At 39.5% G+C, this 20858-nt stretch overlaps 2 protein-coding genes across 2 annotated transcripts in view; one reads left to right on the top strand and one right to left on the bottom strand.

The window, feature by feature from the left end:
* The window catches only part of LOC109710252, an 8316-nt gene extending 4110 nt beyond the window's left edge, over positions 1-4206 (bottom strand). Inside the window, exon 1 of the mRNA XM_020232761.1 lies at positions 1410-4206. Coding sequence (XP_020088350.1) covers positions 1410-3955 — 2546 coding nt within the window. The 5' untranslated portion in view covers positions 3956-4206. The remainder of the gene's footprint in view (positions 1-1409) is intronic.
* Positions 12784-20515, top strand: LOC109710249. Its single transcript, XM_020232758.1, has 2 exons — positions 12784-15565; positions 17763-20515. Exons 1-2 carry the CDS (start codon positions 13019-13021, stop codon positions 20334-20336), a joined length of 5121 nt encoding a protein of 1706 aa, XP_020088347.1. The 5' UTR covers positions 12784-13018; the 3' UTR covers positions 20337-20515.

The following is a 20858-nucleotide window of genomic DNA, read 5'->3' as shown; positions in this document are numbered from 1 at the left end:
TATATATATATATATATATATATATATATATATATATATATATAAAAGCTTATTTCTTGATGGCCTATTATTGAAGGAAGTTTTATAAATCTCTAATTTATTTTATTTTATTTTTTGAAAATCCATCGACATCAACCTAATAAATAGGCGCTCTAATTTTTCTTTGGTTTGCTCCCATTGACCCGAAGAAACGTTGAATGGAAGTTGAATCCACACGCACAACAACAAGACTCACAATAGTTGAGTGGAGAGCTCCAAGCTCCATCAAGAAACTTCCGACATGCTGTGATATATTTATTTATATATGTTTTTTTTAAAAATTAAATTAATATTTTTTGTAAATTTAAATATGTTTTAGATCTGTTGTGAGAAAAATGATCCCCGTGTTAATTTTTTTTTATGTGTGAAGCAGTATATTTTTCTTATTGAGTAACACGAGCCTTGTAACTCAAATAAAATTATGATCTTATAATGTTATTATACAAGGGCCGTCTTTTCTTCGATAATTTTGTCATTTTTTATTTTTTTTAATACAAATACTTAAAATGATTTTTTAAAAGCCTAGAGAAGAAGATTTTAACTCTTGGATGGAAGTTTCTATTCCTTTAATCGTCTTTGGGCTATAGACTTGGCATTTTTTTTTATCTATATTGCTTTTAGTTGGATCATTTCTTTTAGGATAGATCTAAAACGAATTCAAATTTATCGACGGATTATTCAGCTCAACAAAAGTCCCTCCACTCTCTTACCAACTCCTTGATATGGCCGACTACGAAGAGAGGGTCAGTAAAGTGATTTTTAAAAATCACGTTATTTCTTTCCTTCCAGATTAACCACCAACATGCTGCTACGGTAATCAAATTTTACAGAATCTCCCCCGACCTAATAATTCTGGTCATTTTACTCCTCGCTCAAGTTTTCTTCATTATAATTGTCTTAAAAGGGATATTTTCCACAAAATTGGCAGCTCATAATTTTCTTCAGTTGACCTTTTGCCCAAATAAAAACAGTGTAATAGTAAAGTGCTCTATAACTAATTTAAAGATCAAGGGGTTCAAGCTTTCTTCCTATTTATTTAAATGGGCCTACACCTCCGAGCTTAATATTTTGCCTTAATGATTTAGAACTATGGTGTCTAAATACATTTAATTTTATATTTCGAAAGGTTCAAAGAAATTTTGTTTATTTTTAAAATAGTGAACTTAATTGGCTGCCTTCTATTCCTTAGCAAACTGTGGTAAACACGATGGATAAATGGGCCAAATTTATATAACATTATGCATGAGAGGTTACATGATGCCTACTTTTGGAAGACATAACATATAATGTAGAAAATTAGTTTTCTGATTACAAATGTAACTACCCAGCAAGTACAATTACAGGCTTATATACAGAAATTATATTTTTACCTAGGCCCTGACAAAAGAGACGCACGAGGAACAAATGAAGAACCCGCACAATCATCTTTGCTAGGTATTGGAGTACCAGTAGCTACAAAATTATACTCAAGGTTCGTTTCCACGCCCATCGCACCTTCCAAAACCTTCACCACTGTAGACATTGAAGGCCTTCTGTTGCTATCACACTGCAGGCACCACATTGCGAGCTCCATCATTTCAATTATTTCTGCCTTGTGCAATTGTAAATCATTCATGTGACTATCAACTAAATCGAGCAACCGATTTGTTTTCGCCTTTTCTTGCAATAAGGTAATCAAATGAATACTCTCTTCGGGTTGGGAATGATCTAAGTTCTTCCTCCCACAGATAATCTCCGTTACGACAATACCGAAGCTGTAGATATCGACCTTCTCGGTGATTATTGAAGTCAACCATTCCGGCGCTAAGTACCCCGGCGTGCCTCTCATTCGAGTAACTACTTCACTCTGATCTCTATCTATTAGCTTCGCTAATCCAAAATCGGAAACCTTTGCATTGAATTTCTCATCTAGGAGGATGTTTTGCGGCTTGATGTCGAGATGAGCAATTTTTTGCCTGCAATCTTCGTGGAGATACGATAGGCCTCTTGCTATGTCCAGGATAATTCTTCGTCGAGTTTGCCAATCAAGGGGGCTGACTTGGTCTTTGTAGAAGATCCATTTGTCGAGCGATCCATGACACATGTGCTCGTAAACCAAAAGCCTGTGCGTCTTCTCTGCGCAGAATCCGATCATTTTAACGAGATTGATGTGGTGAATGCTGCCGATAGTCTCGACCTCGGCGAAGAACTCTTTCTTACCTTGACCTATACCATCCAAGCGTTTGATGGCAACCTTTACGTCGTTTATTTTGCCCTCGAAAACGGATCCGAATCCTCCCTCTCCGAGCTTCTCGGAGAAGTTGCCAGTTGCTTCTTTCAGCTCCTTGAACGAAAATATTCTCAGCATTCCTGGTACTTGATAGAAAATTGGTTCCTCCTCTTCCTCTTTCTTACATTTTCGTACAAGGCGCACAAGAAAAATGGCGAGAAACATTAAACAAAATCCAACTCCTAGCGCACTCCCTAATAGAGTTCTTTTTCTGGAACTTGTCCTGGGAACGGCAGCCCTTTCCGCTGGAGAAGAACCTGGGGATTTCGGGACGTTTTGAACTTTAATATATGCAGAAGAGTTGTAATACTGTACAAATTCGTGTGTCTGCAATGAAAAGAGTTCTGAGGGCAAGTAGCAGGAGCCGTAATAAGAATTATTACCGTACCTAAACAGAGCAGCCTTGCAAGAACAGTTCTTCAAACAGGCCTGCTTGCAACTCTCTTCACTGACACCCTGCAACGTCGGCGCGTCGATGTAATTGAAGTAAGTAATATTGTTAAGAGGTAATAGCTCATGATCCTGCATTGATTGGCAAGTCAGAGGAGTCGACGGCGCACAACCGAGATCAGGTAGCCAATTGTCGGCTAGCTCAAAGTAGGCTGTGAAAGGGCAGATGCACTGGCCGGCATCCGAGCAAACGCCGTAATCACCGCATACAGTAGGGTACTCGCATTTCTCCTTACCCATCACATCATCTACAATCACCGCCTCATCATAGTTCCATTCGTAAAGCCGTAAGTGCCCGTCGGACTCCAACCTCATAAACTGAATAGACTCTGCAGCACTGGGCGCAGGTATGGAGATCACCTTGCTGAGATCCGTTAATGAAGTGAAGATTGCAAGGCTGCCATTCTGGAAGGTTACGTAGGTTGAGTTCTTGTCTCCTGGCTTAGGTCTCCAGATTAGATTTGCATAGTAGAGCTGCGGGGGATGGGAGTCGGCATAGGCACGGAGGCCATCAGAGGAGACGGTGAGGTAGAGGCGGCCTTGGGTGTCATTCGCGGCGGAGAGGTTCGCGGTGAGACGCATGCCCTCGGCCAGCGACTGGCCGATGACGAGCGTGTCGGTGGGGTGGTCGAAGGACTGCCAGACGGAGGCGTTGGCGCGATCGGAGAGCACCAAGTTTCCCGCCGCTGTGAGGCTTAGACCTGCCACGTTTTTGTTCGACGTGTTTGCGGACCACACTAGAGTGCCGTCAGCATCCCGGAGAATCAAGTCGCCGGTTTCGGTGAGCTGGAGCGTGGCGTTCTCGCGGACGGGGCGGTCGCGGTTGGCGGTCCAGACGACCCGCGGCGATGGAACGGGGACGTAGCCATAGCCGTGGGCGGCGCTGTAGCCGATGAATACGGAGAAGAGGAAGGCGTCGCAAGCGGCGGTGCAGAAGAAGCCGCAGGCGAAGGAGGGGCCGAATCCGGCTGGGTTGGCGCGGAGAAGGATGGTGCGTATTCCAATAGTGGAGTCCAAGCTCACGTACATTACGGTGTAGTCATGGGGAAGGGAATCGTTGTTGACCCAGGTGGTGGAGAGATTGGTGGTCCTGTACCAGAAGGGCGGCTTCTCGGCGCGGAGGGTACACAGCTGGGGAAAGAACAAGGCCGAGAGGAGGAGGAGGAGGACGCCATGGGGAACTCGCATAGGCGCCATTGATCGTGTCCCTCTAATGAAGCTCACCGTATAATATTTCTCATTCTTTGTTTCCCAGCTGCTTGGACCTTGGGGAAGTCCGCATATCCCCTCATATGATGATGGTCAAAGAATCCAAACGAGGAATGGTCTAATAGACAAGAATATGATTGACACACTTATGGGCACCATACGTTTTTAAGTTTAAGATTTAGATCAGTTTAGTATGCTTAATTACACTTTATTTGCTATCAAGGCCAACATTGTATTATTTATATTTTATCAATTTTTATACTGTATTTTAGATTTATTTTTTTTTTATTTTATATTATTTTCTTTGTTCATATATATTGCTATTTTTTTTTCTTATCAATTTCTACATTATAGTTAGTAATTAACAACTCCATTATTTTAGATGAAATCTACTAACTTTAATGAGAAACATTGGTTAAATAGTAGAAAAAATATAAAATGAATAGGGATGCAAATGGATCCGGGTTGGTGGAGCTCCGCCCCGATCCTCCCCCAATGGGGTGGTAAGTGGGAACAAAAAATATAAAAAAATATAACCCGTCCCGATCCGCCAAGTAAATGGAGCGGGAGGTGGGAGACTCTTTTCTTCCTTCAATCCGTCCCGATCCGTCAAAAATCCGGCTCCCGCCCCGATCCGCCCCGAATGGAGCGGTAATGGGGCCAAAAATAAAATGAAAAGTAACACGCCCCGAATCCGCCCCGCTCGATAAGAAATGGAGCGGGAGGTGGGGAACTCTCCCGCCCCCGGATCCGCCCCGTTTGCATTCCTAAAATGAATCTCTGATGGGCTCATTAATTCTCTTTTTTTTTTTATCAAGTTATCTTTGATTTTTTTTTATTATTTTTATGTCAAAATGAGTTGAATATGATTTGTCACTTTTAACAAGTATTTATTAGCAACTTTATACAAAATTATAGATTTATTGTAATAGTTGAGTGTACTCTTCAAAAGAAGAAACAAATTATATAATAAGAACGAGAAATTTTTTTATAAATTACAGTATAGTATATGTGTAATTAAGCCACATAAAAATGGATAGTATTTGATTGAAGAACCAAAAAAAAAAAAAAAAAAGCACAAATGTTTCAATGCTAACCTTTATGTTTCATAGATAGAACATATTTAATTAACTAAATCTTTTGCTTTAAAATTTTTAATGAAATTTTGGACTCAGTTACATGGTCCTGCACGTGATGCCTTTATGCCAATATAAACAAGAATTTTCAGATCAAATATATGAAAATTAAGATAGTGTCAATAGACAAGAGATAAATAAATAAAACAATCTTAATGGCCTATAATTGAAGGAAGATTTATAAATCTCTAATTTTTTTTATTTTATTTTTTGAAATTCCATCGACATCAACCTAATAAATAGGCGCTCCAATTTTTCTTTGGTTTGCTCCAATTGACCCGAAGAAACGTTGAATGGAAGTTGGATCCACGCGCACAATTATAGGCCCCACAAAACGTTTGAGTGGAGCTCCATACTCCGTTAGGAAATTTTCGAATTGCCGTGACATATTGAATTTTATATATATATTTAAAATTTTAATTTAACATTTTTTTTGTAAATTAAAATATGTTTTAGATCTGCTGCGAAAAAAATGATCTACGTGCTAGTTTTTTTATGTACGAAGCAATATATTTTTCTTATTGAGTAATATTAGCCTTATAACTCGAATGAAATTATAAAAAGCCGGCCGTCCCTAAAGCAAGTGGCAAAGAGTTTCGTGGTTGGTACTCGAAATCCAAGTTCGAATCCTAGTTAATTCATATTTCTAGCTAAGTTTATTTCAAAATAAAATAAACGAAACAGATAGCGTGCTACCTATCTCTCAAAAAACTTTATTATGCTCTTTTCTCTTATAATCTTGTCATTGTTTATTTTTTTAATATTACAATTCAAAAATTATAAGCCCAGAAGAAAAGATTTTAACTCTGGGATGGAACCTCTTTGGATCATAGACTTAACAGGTATAGAATGTATTGTTTGAATAATTTGGCATATAAATAATTTGAATTTTCTCCAGATTAGTGAATTTTCAGTATTTAGCTTAAAATAAAAATAGGAGTAATGCTTCTATACTTTTTTTTTTTGATTACCGTTCATTCACGCGTATTCAACGGCTCAGATTTAGTTTTTTTAAAATTGTGACCTGCAATAGTAGGTCACTTTAAGAGAGGTACCGGTTACCAGGTACCTCAAAAAAGGATATTTTTGTTTTTTAATATATGAACAATTTAGTCATTTTACATCTATTATATTTTCAAAATTTTTATTTTTTTTTTGTTTCCTTTTTCTCTCTCTATCTTTCCTTTCATAATTTGGCATTTCATATAAGAAAAATTTCAAATAATTTGACAATATGATCATTGAATTTAAACTTTAAATAGTAATATGAAATTCCTCTAATTTAAATTTCACTTTTAAATTTAAAATTTAATATTATATTCAAATTTATATTTTAAAAATTTAAGTTTCATATAAATACTTTGAAATATGGTAAACAGAAATAATTGTTTGAATTCTAGTCTTCTGGTTTAGGTTTGGTTTTGGGTTTCGAAAAATTGGTCAGTTTTGAATTTGGATATGGATTTTTGAAATCCGTCGAGTTCGGAAATAAGTTTTGTGATTGTTAGTCAGATTCGAATTCAAATTCCTAACTATTTTTTTTCTCACCAATAATTCTAATCTTTTTAATTTATATGTTTAAAATTATATTTAAAATATTTATTAGCTCTAACAGTTAAATTATCATTCTATTTAAAATATTTATTATCTTTACCGGTTCGAAATTGTTCTTAGTGTTATTCAGTTCAATAGGTTAAAATCAGATTCTTGATAGAATAGGTCAAAGTCTGATCAGTCAAATCAATCGGTTCAATCTAGTTTTTAAATCATTGAATTTAAAATTTAAATAGTAATATGAAATTCCTCTAGAGAAATCTAGTTGTAGAAATCTTACTCTCTAAGTTTTTTATGCATTACGTTTTAAACTGGTGCGAATAAACTGTATTTTAAATCTTGGTAGAATTTTAGTTTTTAAATAGTAATATAAAATTCCTCTAATTTAAATTTCACTTTTAAATTTTAAATATTTAATTTTTAAAATTTAAATTCATCATATTTAGAAATAAAACTATTTCTAAAATTTCTATAATTTAAATTAATGTATAATTTGAGAAACACTAAAACATTTAAAGTAGATTCCTAAATTAATGCCTAATAATTGCATAAATTTGGTTAATCAATTAATTTCCTAAATTAGTGCTAATTAATGCATAAATTTAGGACCTCAAATAAAAGTTTCTTTAAATATTGTATTATTTAATTACCAAACTAACCTTGAATAAAATAATTTTTTTACCTGCTAAGTATTAAAGTTACATTTTTACCCTCTATTAATCAACGGTTAAGATCTTTTTTATTTTTTTTTTAAAAAAGTACCGAATCATTTCTCTAAAAATAGATGCACAAAATTTTGAATTCTAATCTTCCTTAAGTTTTATTTAACATTTCTAATTAACTAAGTTTTTTTGCTTTACATTTTAAAACTTATCTAATTAGCTAAATTTTTTGCTTTAATTTTTTTAACGTAAATTTTCTTAATAATTTTTTGGGCTTGGCCTAGATATGATGTCACATCAAGGAAGAGTAAACTGCACGCCCGCCCACAACTTTTTTTTTTTATTCCTTGCAATTAGTTTTTTTTTTAAGAAAAATGTAGATGATTATCTGCTTTATTCATTAAAAATATGAACTAAACTATAATAGTGAGGTAATAGATCTCAAATGAGACAAATGAGAAACGAAAAAATAAAACAAAACACTAAGTAGCTAGTTTGCCGATGTGAATTCCTCCCACGAGTTCTTCAAATAACTGATCTTATTGATCGCTAGAAAAGGATTAGCGTTTATCTTTCTAAAAATCGTATTGTTTCTGATCTTCTAAATAACCCACCAACAGGCTATTAGTCTGGTCAGCTTAGAACGAGCGGACTGATTTCTAAATCTTGAAATCCACTTATCCCAGATGTGAGACACTTCGTCATTTATTCACGCAATGCGTATTTAGTAAATTCCTTATAGTAACAGTCTTGGAGGGGATTCAATCGATAGACCTGATCTTGCAATTAAATTCTTAATTTACTATGTTTGTCAGAAAAGCTCTACCTTTAAGATTACTATTAATTCTAATAAAAATGGCCACATATTAAGGATTGTTGATTACTTGGCAAATAATTTAGCAAAAAATAGTGAAGAGATAGTTTTATTAAAGTTAGCAGTATTTTTAGTGGCGAGACTTGAGTACAATAAACACACACAAAAAAAAAGAGAAAAAAAAGAAATCTGATTGGAAAAAGAAAAAGTAAAAAAATCTAAAATAGAATATGGATAAAAGTTGGAGATTCTAAAATGGTTCGGTTAACCCCATCCAAGAAAGAGAGTTATTATTTCTAGAGGCTTTTTTTTTTACATTATGAGGACAAATGTGTCGCATTTAAGAATGTGGGCATCTAACTTACTCTTGTAACACTAAACCTTGATTAAGAAACACTAGTTCTCTAAACACGTGTGGATTTTTTATTGTTGAGAATGCGTTATCACTCCTTAACTTTGTTATGTTGAAATTGGCCCGAACATTATTTTTTTAAGCTAAATCTTTGAAATCATTCCTAAACCGCTGTCTCAATTATCCCTGTATAATACTTATGTTGATTATTTATACACGAAAGATATTGAGAAAAAGGCTAAATTGCTTTTTTTTTTGGCTCATTAATAGCAACTTTTAACTTTTATATATCTTGATTTTAAATATTCATTTTATAACTTTAATTACTTGTTAGCTAAAAACCGCAGTTTTCGTTTAAAATTAATAACTAGTAGTTAAAAAACTGTTTATTTTGATACAATTTAATTCAATTGATTAAAATATTCAGAACAAAATATATGAAAACTCGGATATTGCCCATTAAAAAAAGAAAAAAAGAACCTTTGTAACTCTTTTCTTTTTTTTTTTGAGAAATAGGTAGCAAGCTACCTGCTTCATTCATTAAGTCAAATGAACTGAGCATACAGATTGGAAGCAGCTTAGGCCTCCGAGGAGCCGGCAAAAGGAGAAAATTAAAATAAGAGCAAAAAGGAAGAGAAAAGAAGGACAAAGTCACGACAGAAAGAGAAATAGAGGGGGGGTACAAGGGGCTTCAGAGCAATGTGGTCCAATTGCTGATCAGTAGTTTGAGACGTTCTAGAGATCCGGAAACATTGGGCGGCTTTCCGTTGAAAACATAGTTGTTTCTATCCGTCCAGATTACCCACCAAGTCGCAGCCAGAACGATCAAGCGTTGTTTTCTCGACGATTCGACAGGGATATCTGTACTTTCGGCCCAGAGGCCTCTAGCGTTAGCTACACCGTCATTGTTTGTGTCTACTCCTCCGATACTGAGAAGAAGATACCGAACGTAAACACAATCGTTGAAAAGGTGGTCGCAGCTTTCCAACAGGGCTGCGCAGAAAGCACAGTTCTGGTCTACATGCATGCCTCGGGTGAGCAATCTGTCGGCAGTGGGTAGTCTCTTTCGAAGGAGCAGCCAGATGAAGACTTTAATTTTAACAGGGATTTTTAGCTTCCAGATGTGCTGATTCGTTGGGGCACGCAGCCCTGCGTCCGTGATGAACTGGTAAAGGGATTTAACCGTGAATAGTTGATTGGAGGTCCATCGCCATTTGACCAAGTCCGGTCTGTCGCTTGGGCGGAGGTCTCGGAGCAAGTCTTTAAGCATGAAAAACTGTCTACGTCTTTCGGTAGAACGAGAGGTCGTGAAGCCACGACAGATAAATCGCCATCTCCAGCCGCCCTGGTTCCAGCATTTGGAGATCCGGACTTCCTTATTCCTGATGTTCGAGAAGATAGTCGGGAATAGGGTACTAAGAGGGGTCTCTCCTATCCAGATGTCGGACCACATTCTGATGTTTCTTCCGTCGCCGAGCACGTAGGTTACTCCACAGGAAAACACGTCTCGACAGTGGAGCACGCTCTTCCACCACTGCGAATAGGGGACAAAGGCTCTTCCCTCCTGCAGTGGCTTTCGTCTGACATAGTAGAGGGATCTAATCAAATTACACCAAAGGAGGTCTGGGTTGGTAAAGTAACGCCACCACCATTTGGTTATGAGTGCCAGATTCATGGATTTTAAATCTAAGATTCCGAGACCACCTTCTGTTTTACTCTTGCATACCGAATTCCAGTTAACAAAGCAAGCACCACCGGTGATTTTAGAGCACCCCTTCCAGAAGAAGGCTCTTCTGAGCCCCTCCAACCGATTTAGCACCCACTTTGGCGCCTTAAAGATGGAAAAGTAGAATAGTGGTAGGTTGGTGAGGACCGAGTTGACGAGCGTGAGTCTTCCCCCTAGCGAGAGTAGTTTGGCCTTCCAGCCTTCTATTCTCGCCTCAACGCGATTGATGACCACCGCCCAGTCTTCCTTGCGAAGTTGCTTATTGTGGAGTGGTAAACCCAAATAACGAAGCGGTAATTGTCCGACTTGGCATCCCAAAATGTTCGCAAGTCTTGTGGCCTTACTAGGGTTGGGTCCCAAGTAGTACAGTTCCGATTTCTCCTTGTTGATGCTGAGGCCGGAGGCCCATTCGAACATATTCCAAAGGAACAGCAGGTTGTGCATAAAACGTTTTCTTGGTTCACAGAAGAAGATGGTGTCGTCGGCATATTGTAAGAGCACCGTTTGGCAGTCAGTGGATGGTCCGATGCCTTGTAGCTGGTTGTTTCTCCTTGCGGTTTCAGTGAGTCTGGCTAAACAGTCGGCAACAAATAAGAAGAGGTACGGAGAGAGGGGGTCCCCCTGCCGGAGCCCCTTCTTAGGTTTCAACCATTGGGTCGGGACATCGTTTACTAGAATGGCTACTTTGGCGTTGCAGATATATTGCTCGATCCACTCCCACCATATGTCACTGAAACCTAGCCAGTGTAGAATACATTTGAGGAAAGACCATCGGACGTTGTCGAAAGCTTTCTCGAAGTCAACCTTGATGCTTGTGCATTCCCTGCCAGATTTAGAGCACCAGTTTACAAGTTCGCTTGCAGTGACGAACGAGTCTGTCAACAGTCGTTCTTTGAGGAAGGCCGATTGCGTTGAGGAGATAATGGACGGTAGTTTAAGTGCTAATCTGTTGGCCAAGACCTTAGAGATAATTTTTTGAATACCATTGATGAGGCTTATGGGTCGAAAGTCCCTAGCTTTGCGCGCGCCTTAATGGACTAAAGTTGAGGGGTCTTTTATAAATCTCTATCTTTGTGACTTCTATTGACCCGAAGAGACGACGAACCCAAGTTGGGCCCACAGGCACAATTACGAGACCCTCATACTTGTCTTAGTTGGGGATTTCACACTAAATTGGCCACTTGGATTTTATTTTAGTTGACCTTTATTGACTCAAACAATAACAGCACAACAATTTAGATAAAAAATGCATAACTTATATAAACTATAGATTATTTTGAATCGACTATTCAATTTTTAAAAACTTTATTTTACATCTGATCTTTTAACCTGAGAACCAAAAGTATAATTTACTAAGACTCTCTAACAACCACAATCCTAAAAACACAATGATAAGTAAAAGAAAAGGAATGAAACAGTTACAAGAGCAATGCTAGTTTTATAATCACTGTTTGTTCTAATCCTATTAACTCTCTTATTTAACGACCTATATATATATATATATATATATATATATGTATGTTTTTACTAATCTTACGATTTATTTTGTTATTACTAAAATTCACAAAAAAAAAAAAAACCAATCTGGAGGATAGGATTATGATCCTTTGATTAAAAATTGTAATTTCATAAATTTTTTAATTATCGACTTAGTATATCTCTAGTTCCGAACTAATTTCTTTTTATATTGGCGAGAAAATAATAATAAAAAGACCCATAGTCAAACACCTAATCCCGAATCCAGATCTAGAACAACGCGGTTTATCGACCAACCAGTCATTACTTTTTGCCAATTGCAGAAGCAAACTGTTGCTAGACCCGGTCTACAGGATGCACCTTTCAGCTTTAACAGGCTGTTACGGGCACATGTTCAAACCGTTGGAGAGGAAGTTTACTGTATACACTTGTTTCGTGTTATCAATAATAAGTTAATTCTATATTTTTTTAAAAAATATATAAAATATATTTTTTTATTAATCATAATGTGAAGGGCGAACTCAAGGAGAGCAACCTTATTGGTTGGGCATTTCGCGTTTTTAATATTACTGGTGCATTTTCGACTTTTTTTCAATCATTGGGCTCGCAGTTGACGCGGCAGACCCGGTGTAAATAAAAAGCTACGTGATGCGTCAACTTTCCAAATCGGCGGCTTCCACCCATTTGTCGGTTGCATCCAGCACACCACCGACGACATATATGCCTACATCGGGTCCATTATTTATTTCATATTTTTTATTTATCTTACTTTATATTTTAGATGAAATTAAAATATAGGGTAATTTTCAAATATCACTCATGTCACGCTTTTCTTATTTTAATATTCTATAATTTAAAGTATATCAAATTAGTATTTGTAGTTTTATTTTTATCTTTTCATCATTTTTTCATTAATATTTTATTAAATTATATACAAAAAAACTTCAGATACCTACCTAAATTTATCGAATATTTACTTCAGTATCATTTAGTTTTAACTCTGCCACTGATTTAATAAAAAAAATTAGTAGAATCGATGATAAAAAATAAAATTGAAATCACAGAGTACTAAATTGATACACTTTTAAACCACAAGATAATAAAGTTAGTAAGTGTAAAATCATTGAATTTTTTTTCTAAAGTATACGATGAAACAAGTAGCTGGTGTAGAGCAGAAGATTGATACCAGATATGTGCGCGTGAATGCACCGAGAGCAGGCAATGACCATTCTAGCTAGTGTGAATATTCTAATAAAGCAATGTATAGATCGGCTCATGGATCTTGAATTTTCCACCCCACCCACTAATCCACCACCACCACCACCACCACCATGTGGCTTCTCCGGCGCCGCTGCCTCTCCCTCCTCGCGATCGCCTCTTGCTTTCTCCTCAGCTTTCTCCGCGCGCACGCCAATCCCTACGACTATCCGACCGCCAACCTCTCTACCGTGTGGACCAACAACCCCTCCGTCCTCCACCACAACGTCACCTTCGCCGACGGCTCCTCCGTCCGCGCCATCCTTCTCCGCCTCAACCCCGCCGGATTCGGCCCCTCCTTCGCCTGCGGCTTCTTCTGCGTCGCCGCTTGCGACGCCTTCCTCTTCTCCGTATTCATCGGCTACAGCGCCGCCCACGGCTATGGCTACGTCCCCGTTCCATCGCACCGACAGGTCGTCTGGTCCGCCAACCGCGCCCGCCCCGTCCGCGAGAACGCCACGCTCCAGCTCACCCAAGCCGGCGACTTGATTCTCCGCGACGTCGACGACTCCCTCGTGTGGTCCACGAACACGTCGAACAAACGCGTGGCAGGTCTCAACCTCACAGAGGCCGGAAACTTGCTGCTCTTCGATCGCGCCAACGCGCCTGTCTGGCAGTCCTTCGACCACCCCACCGACACGCTCGTCATCGGCCAGTCGCTTGCCGAAGGGATGCGCCTCACCGCCAACGTCTCCGCCGTAAATTTCACCCAGAGTAGACTCTACCTCGCCGTCTTCCGCGACGGTTTCCGCGCCTACGTCGACTCCGATCCCCCGCAGCTCTACTACGAGTACGGCATCACCGGAGCGAAAGCCGTGAACAAGTCGGCGTCCGTCACCTTCACCAACGGTAGCCTGTCCGTCTTCGTTCCCTTCACACAACCAGGCGAGCCCAGTGCGTCGATCTCGCTACCCCCGGCGAAGTTGGCTCAGTACATGAGGTTCGAGTCCGACGGGCACCTGAGGCTCTACGACTACAGCATCGCCGGGTGGAGGGTGGTGCAGGACGTGCTCGATGTGTACCCCGACAACTGCGCTTATCCGACGGTGTGCGGCGATTACGGCATTTGCACGGGCGGCGGACAATGCAGCTGCCCTTCGACTGACTATTTCCAGCAAGTCAACGACCGGGAAGCTAATCTCGGTTGCGAGCCGTTGACTCCTTTATCTTGTGAATTTTCATATGATCATGAATTGTTGCCTCTCACTAACGTCTCTTACTTCAATTATGTCGACCCCGATGCGGCCGCGTTTCAGAGTATGGTCAGCGAAGAGAGTTGCAGGACGGCTTGTTTGAAGAATTGTTCGTGCAAAGCCGCGTTTTTTCAGTTCGGTGGGGGAAATACTACTCATGGTAGCTGCTACTTGCCGTCGGAGATCTTCTCGATGCAGACGAATCAACCGGCGATAAGTCATTACAGTTCTTCTGCATACGTTAAGGTGCAGAGAGTCCTCTCACCCCCTGCTTCTGCCCCTTCGAAAAGCCCGGATTTTACTAAGAAGCAGTCTAAAACAGGAATTGTGCTGGGTATCGTGCTACCTGGAGTTTTCATAGTGTTAATTATCATTGCAATTGTGCTTGGGCTAAGGAGATGCAGCAAAGAGGAAGAGGAGGAGGAGGAACTTTTGGATCGAGTCCCGGGAATGCCAAGGCGGTTTTCATACAAGGAATTGAAAGAGGCTACCGAGAACTTCTCTAGGAAGCTCGGAGAGGGAGGATTTGGGTCGGTTTTCGAGGGGAAAATTGGCGACGAAAAGATCGCCGTGAAGCGTTTGGATGGGATAGGCCAAGGGAGGAAAGAATTTTTAGCCGAGGTTGAGACTATTGGTAGCATTCACCACATTAACCTAGCAAAGATGGTTGGATTTTGTGCTGAGAAAACGCATAGGCTTCTTGTTTACGAATTCATGTGCAACGGCTCGCTTGATAAATGGATCTTCAATGCGGATCGAATCTCCCTTCTTGATTGGCATACTCGGCGCAAAATCATCTTAGACATAGCAAGGGGTCTTTCGTATCTTCACGAAGAGTGCAGGCAAAAGATTGCCCACTTAGACATCAAGCCGCAAAATATCCTCTTGGACCAAAATCTCAATGCTAAAGTATCCGATTTTGGATTATCGAAGCTAATCGACAGAGATCAAAGCCAGGTAATGACTCGAATGAGAGGCACGCCGGGGTACCTAGCGCCGGAGTGGTTGACTTCGAAGATCACAGAAAAGGTCGACATCTATAGCTTTGGTATCGTCGTAATGGAGATTTTGTGTGGGAGAAAGAACTTGGATTATTCTCAGCCTGAAGAGAGTATTCATCTAATTAGCTTGTTGCAAGAGAAAGTTAAAGCCGGTCGGTTGTTGGATATAGTCGATTGTTCCAACAAAGATATAAAGTTGCCCGAAGAAGAAGTGATTGAAATGATGAAACTCGCGATGTGGTGCCTGCAGATCGATAGTAGTAGAAGGCCTCCGATGTCTACAGTAGTGAAGGTTCTGGAAGGAGCGACCGGTGTGGAAACTAGTCTTGAATACGATTTTGTAGCTACTAGTACAGTAATGTCTAGCGGAGACGATCGTCCAGGCTCTTTGTTTGTTCCTCCTGCATCAGTTTTATCAGAACCTAGGTGAATAAAATAATTTATGTGAGCCTGCAATTGCGGTTCCATAGCATTTACATTTAATGCACAAGAAATTGTTCTATAGGCCAAGCAGTATTTTCCAAGCTAATTGTACCATAGAGGTTTTGATTCAATTAATGTGTCCAGTTTCTCAATTTGCTTTTGTATGATTTATACGTTAAACTATATTGTGGAATTTGATTATAACAATATAAAAAATCGAGGTAAAAAAGTATGGTAAATTAAGGTTTGAAGATTAAATATGACGTACCATCTACTTGGAGGACCAAAACTGTAATTTATTCCTAAAAATCATATTTTACTAACCGTTTCTAACGCAAGCGGTAAGGAACTTGGTAGTTGGTATCTAAAAGTCTCAAGTTCAAATCCTAATTGATTCACATTTTCAGCTAAATTTATTTCTAAATGAAGTAAACGAAGTGGGTATATTGCTACCTATCTCTCAAAAAAATAAATATCACAATAAAAAAAATGAATAAAAGTTGGTGGTTGTAAAATAGTTCACTTAACCGCATGGAAGAAACAGAATTGATCTTCTTTTTTTTTTTTTTTATAAGCCCAGGGGATTAAGCCTTCTTATGTATTTAAATTTGGGTCTAAGGATTTAGGCTTAATTTGAAATTTTATATCTTAAAATGTTTTAAAAATTTTGAAATTTTTAAAATTTTTCTCATTCAATATTGAGAAAAAGTGATGAAATTTGCCATGAAAATTTTTTTGTAATCTTCCCAATTGATAGTTGATGAATATGGGCTGCATATCCAACAATCAATCCCACAATCCCTAGGGATAACTAGCAAACAAGATCAGTGCAAATGGTTTTTTTGACTAGACAACATTTTTGGTTTTCAAAGCGTGTGAGATGGTAGTGCTCAAACTTTAATTTATTTATTATTTTTTACTTAAATTTTTTTATTTTAATGCAATCAAACTTATGGTCCAATTAAGTATGTAATAGTGTTATGGTTGATGATTGATAGTAATTAAGATACAATATCACTATCAGACTTAAAACGTATCGATATTTAGTAAATAAATTAATTTAAACTGTGAGACTGCTTCACTATAATAATTCAGAATTGTTTTTTTTAAGAGATAGATAGGATGCTATCCGATTCGTTTATTTCATTTAAGAATAAACTTAGCTAGAAATATAAATCAATTAGTATTCAAACTAAACACCGGGTATCAACCATCAAATCTTTTGTCATTTACGTTAGGAACGGTCTGTATAATTTTAAAAAATTTAAGCTAAAAATTATAATGAATTAAATTTTACTAGTAAAATAATCAGTATCTCATAATTTGAGAACTAAAAGTGTAATTTACTAAAAGTACGGTCACAATTTCTCTGCTCCGGACCATTTACGCCCACCGCTTGCGATCCCAAAAAAGACAGTGAGAAGTAAGAGAAATGGAACGAAACAGTTCCTTTTATAATCAACTTTTTGTTTCTAATCCTATAACTCTCTTATTGACCGACTCATATTTTTTTTTCACTAATCTTATTAATTTCATTTTTGTTATTACTAAAATTCACACAAAAAAAAAAACTACAGGATAGGATTANCATCCAGCACACCACCGACGACATATATGCCTACATCGGGTCCATTATTTATTTCATATTTTTTATTTATCTTACTTTATATTTTAGATGAAATTAAAATATAGGGTAATTTTCAAATATCACTCATGTCACGCTTTTCTTATTTTAATATTCTATAATTTAAAGTATATCAAATTAGTATTTGTAGTTTTATTTTTATCTTTTCATCATTTTTTCATTAATATTTTATTAAATTATATACAAAAAAACTTCAGATACCTACCTAAATTTATCGAATATTTACTTCAGTATCATTTAGTTTTAACTCTGCCACTGATTTAATAAAAAAAATTAGTAGAATCGATGATAAAAAATAAAATTGAAATCACAGAGTACTAAATTGATACACTTTTAAACCACAAGATAATAAAGTTAGTAAGTGTAAAATCATTGAATTTTTTTTCTAAAGTATACGATGAAACAAGTAGCTGGTGTAGAGCAGAAGATTGATACCAGATATGTGCGCGTGAATGCACCGAGAGCAGGCAATGACCATTCTAGCTAGTGTGAATATTCTAATAAAGCAATGTATAGATCGGCTCATGGATCTTGAATTTTCCACCCCACCCACTAATCCACCACCACCACCACCACCACCATGTGGCTTCTCCGGCGCCGTTGCCTCTTCCTCCTCGAGATTGCCTCCTGCTTTCTCCTCAGCTTTCTCCGCGCACACGCCAATCCCTACGACTATCCGACCGCCAACCTCTCCACCGTGTGGACCAACAACCCCTCCGCCCTCCGCGACTACTTCACCTACGCCGACGGCTCCTCCGTCCGCACCATCCTTCTCCGCATGGAACCCTCCGGATACAGCCCATCCTTCGCCTGCGGCTTCTTCTGCGTCGCCCCTTGCGACGCCTTCCTCTTCTCCGTATTCATCGTCGACACCGACAGCGGCGGCTTCCTCAGCAACCCCCCCAATGCTGCCCCGCAGGTCGTCTGGTCCGCCAACCGCGCCCGCCCCGTCCGCGAGAACGCCACGCTCCAGCTCACCCAAGCCGGCGACTTGATTCTCCGCGACGTCGACAACTCCCTCGTATGGTCCACGAACACGTCGAACGAACGCGTTACAGGTCTTAACCTCACGGAAGCCGGAAACTTGCTGCTCTTCGATCGCGCCAACGGCCCTGTCTGGCAGTCCTTCGACCACCCCACCGACACGCTCGTCATCGGCCAGTCACTTTCCGAAGGGATGCGCCTCACTGCCAACGTCTCCGCCACGAATTTCACCGAAAACAGACTCTACCTCGCCGTCTTCCGCGACGGTTTCCGCGCCTACGTCGACTCCGATCCCCCGCAGCTCTACTACGAGTACGGCATCACCGGAGCGAAAGCCGTGAACAAGTCGGCGTCCGTCACCTTCACCAACGGTAGCCTGTCGGTCTTTGTTCCCTTCACACAACCAGGCGTGCCCAACACGTCGATCTCGCTACCCCCGGCGAACCTGGCTCAGTACATGAGGTTCGATTCTGACGGGCACTTGAGGCTCTACGATAATAGCATCGCTGGGTGGAGGGCGGTGCAGGACGTGCTCGATGTGTACCCCGACAACTGCGCTTATCCGACGGTGTGCGGTGATTACGGCATTTGCACGGATGGCGGACAATGCAGCTGCCCTTCGACTGACTATTTCCGGCAAGTCAACGACCGGGAAGCTAATCTCGGTTGCGAGCCGTTGACTCCTTTATCTTGTGAATTTTCATATGATCATGAATTGTTGCCTCTCACTAACGTCTCTTACTTCAATTATGTCGACCCCGATGCGGCCGCGTTTCAGAGTATGGTCAGCGAAGAGAGTTGCAGGACGGCTTGTTTGAAGAATTGTTCGTGCAAAGCCGCGTTTTTTCAGTTCGGTGGGGGAAATACTTCTCATGGTAGCTGCTTCTTGCCGTCGGAGATTTTCTCGATGCAGACGAATCAGCCGGCGATAAGTCATTACAGTTCTTCTGCATACGTTAAGGTGCAGAGAATCCCCTCACCCCCTGCTTCTGCCCCTTCAAAAAGCCCGGATTTTACTAAGAAGCAGTCTAAAACAGGAATTGTGCTGGGTATCGTGCTACCTGGAGTTTTCATAGTGTTAATTATCATTGCAATTGTGCTCGGGCTAAGGAGATGCAATAAAGAGGAAGGGGACGAGGAGGAACTTTTGGATCGAGTCCCGGGAATGCCAAAGCGGTTCTCATACAAGGAATTGAAAGAGGCTACTGAGAACTTCTCTAGGAAGCTCGGAGAGGGGGGATTTGGGTCGGTTTTCGAGGGGAAAATTGGCGACGAAAAGATCGCCGTGAAGCGTTTGGATGGGATAGGCCAAGGGAAGAAAGAATTTTTAGCCGAGGTTGAGACTATTGGTAGCATTCACCACATTAACCTAGCAAAGATGGTTGGATTTTGTGCTGAGAAAACGCATAGGCTTCTTGTTTACGAATTCATGTGCAACGGCTCGCTTGATAAATGGATCTTCAATGCGGATCGAATCTCCCTTCTTGATTGGCATACTCGGCGCAAAATTATCTTAGACATAGCAAGGGGTCTTTCGTATCTCCACGAAGAGTGTAGGCAAAAGATTGCTCACTTAGACATCAAGCCGCAAAATATCCTCTTGAACGAAAATCTCAATGCTAAAGTATCTGATTTTGGATTAGCGAAGCTAATCGACAGAGATCAAAGCCAGGTAATGACTCGAATGAGAGGCACACCCGGGTACTTAGCACCGGAATGGTTGACTTCGAAGATCACAGAAAAGGTCGACATCTATAGCTTTGGTATTGTTGTAATGGAGATTTTGTGTGGGAGAAAGAACTTGGATTACTCTCAGCCTGAAGAGAGTATACATCTAATTAGCTTGTTGCAAGAGAAAGCTAAAGCCGGTCGGTTGTTAGATATAGTCGATTGTTCCAACGAAGATATAAAGTGGCCTGAAGATGAAGTTATCGAAATGATGAAACTTGCGATGTGGTGCCTGCAGATCGATAGTAGTAGAAGGCCTCCAATGTCTACAGTAGTGAAGGTTCTGGAAGGAGCGACCGGTGTGGAAACTAGTCTTAAATACGATTTTGTAGCTACTAGTACAGTAACGTCTAGCGGAGATGATCGTCTACACTCTTTGTTTGTTCCTTCTGCATCAGTTTTATCAGGACCTAGGTGAAAAAATAATTTATGTGAGCTTGCAATTGCGGTTCCATATCATTTACATTTAATGCACAAGAAATTGTTCTATAGGCTATGTTCAATTTTCCAAGCTAATTGTACTATATAGGTTTTGATTTTATTTCTCAATCTGAATTTGTATGACTTATATGCTGAGCTGAGTTAAGACGAAATCAATTTTCCTTTTGTCACTGCTTGTCATTGATTGGATAAAAATAAAATCGAAATCAAACATCTTTCCACATATTGCCTGTTTGGGGATATTGTGAAACAACCGTTGTACTCTAAAAACTTAAACTGTTAGAGAACGGTGTTTAAACATTTTTATATTTAATACTCCCCCTCACGTCTGGGCTCGAGACTTTTTAATCGGCCCATAACGTGGACTTGAATTAAATGAGAGGAAATTAATATGCTAGAAGTCTGACGTGACTCGAACTCAGGACCTCCTGCTCTGATACCATGTGAAACAACCGTTGTACTCTAAAAGCTTAAACGGTTAGAGAACGGTGTTTAAACA

The sequence above is a fragment of the Ananas comosus genome, linkage group 5, assembly GCF_001540865.1.
Source record: "Ananas comosus cultivar F153 linkage group 5, ASM154086v1, whole genome shotgun sequence".
Lineage (NCBI taxonomy): Eukaryota > Viridiplantae > Streptophyta > Magnoliopsida > Poales > Bromeliaceae > Ananas > Ananas comosus.
This window is presented reverse-complemented; position numbering and strand designations above follow the sequence as displayed.

Coding starts and splice junctions, on each gene's coding strand:
- LOC109710249 (XM_020232758.1), top strand. CDS start 13,019: ATGTGGCTTCTCCGGCGCCGCTGCCTCTCCCTCCTCGCGATCGCCTCT. Junction 15,566..17,762: donor CAGTTTTATCAGAACCTAGG/TGAATAAAATAA, acceptor CCCACCCACTAA/TCCACCACCACCACCACCAC.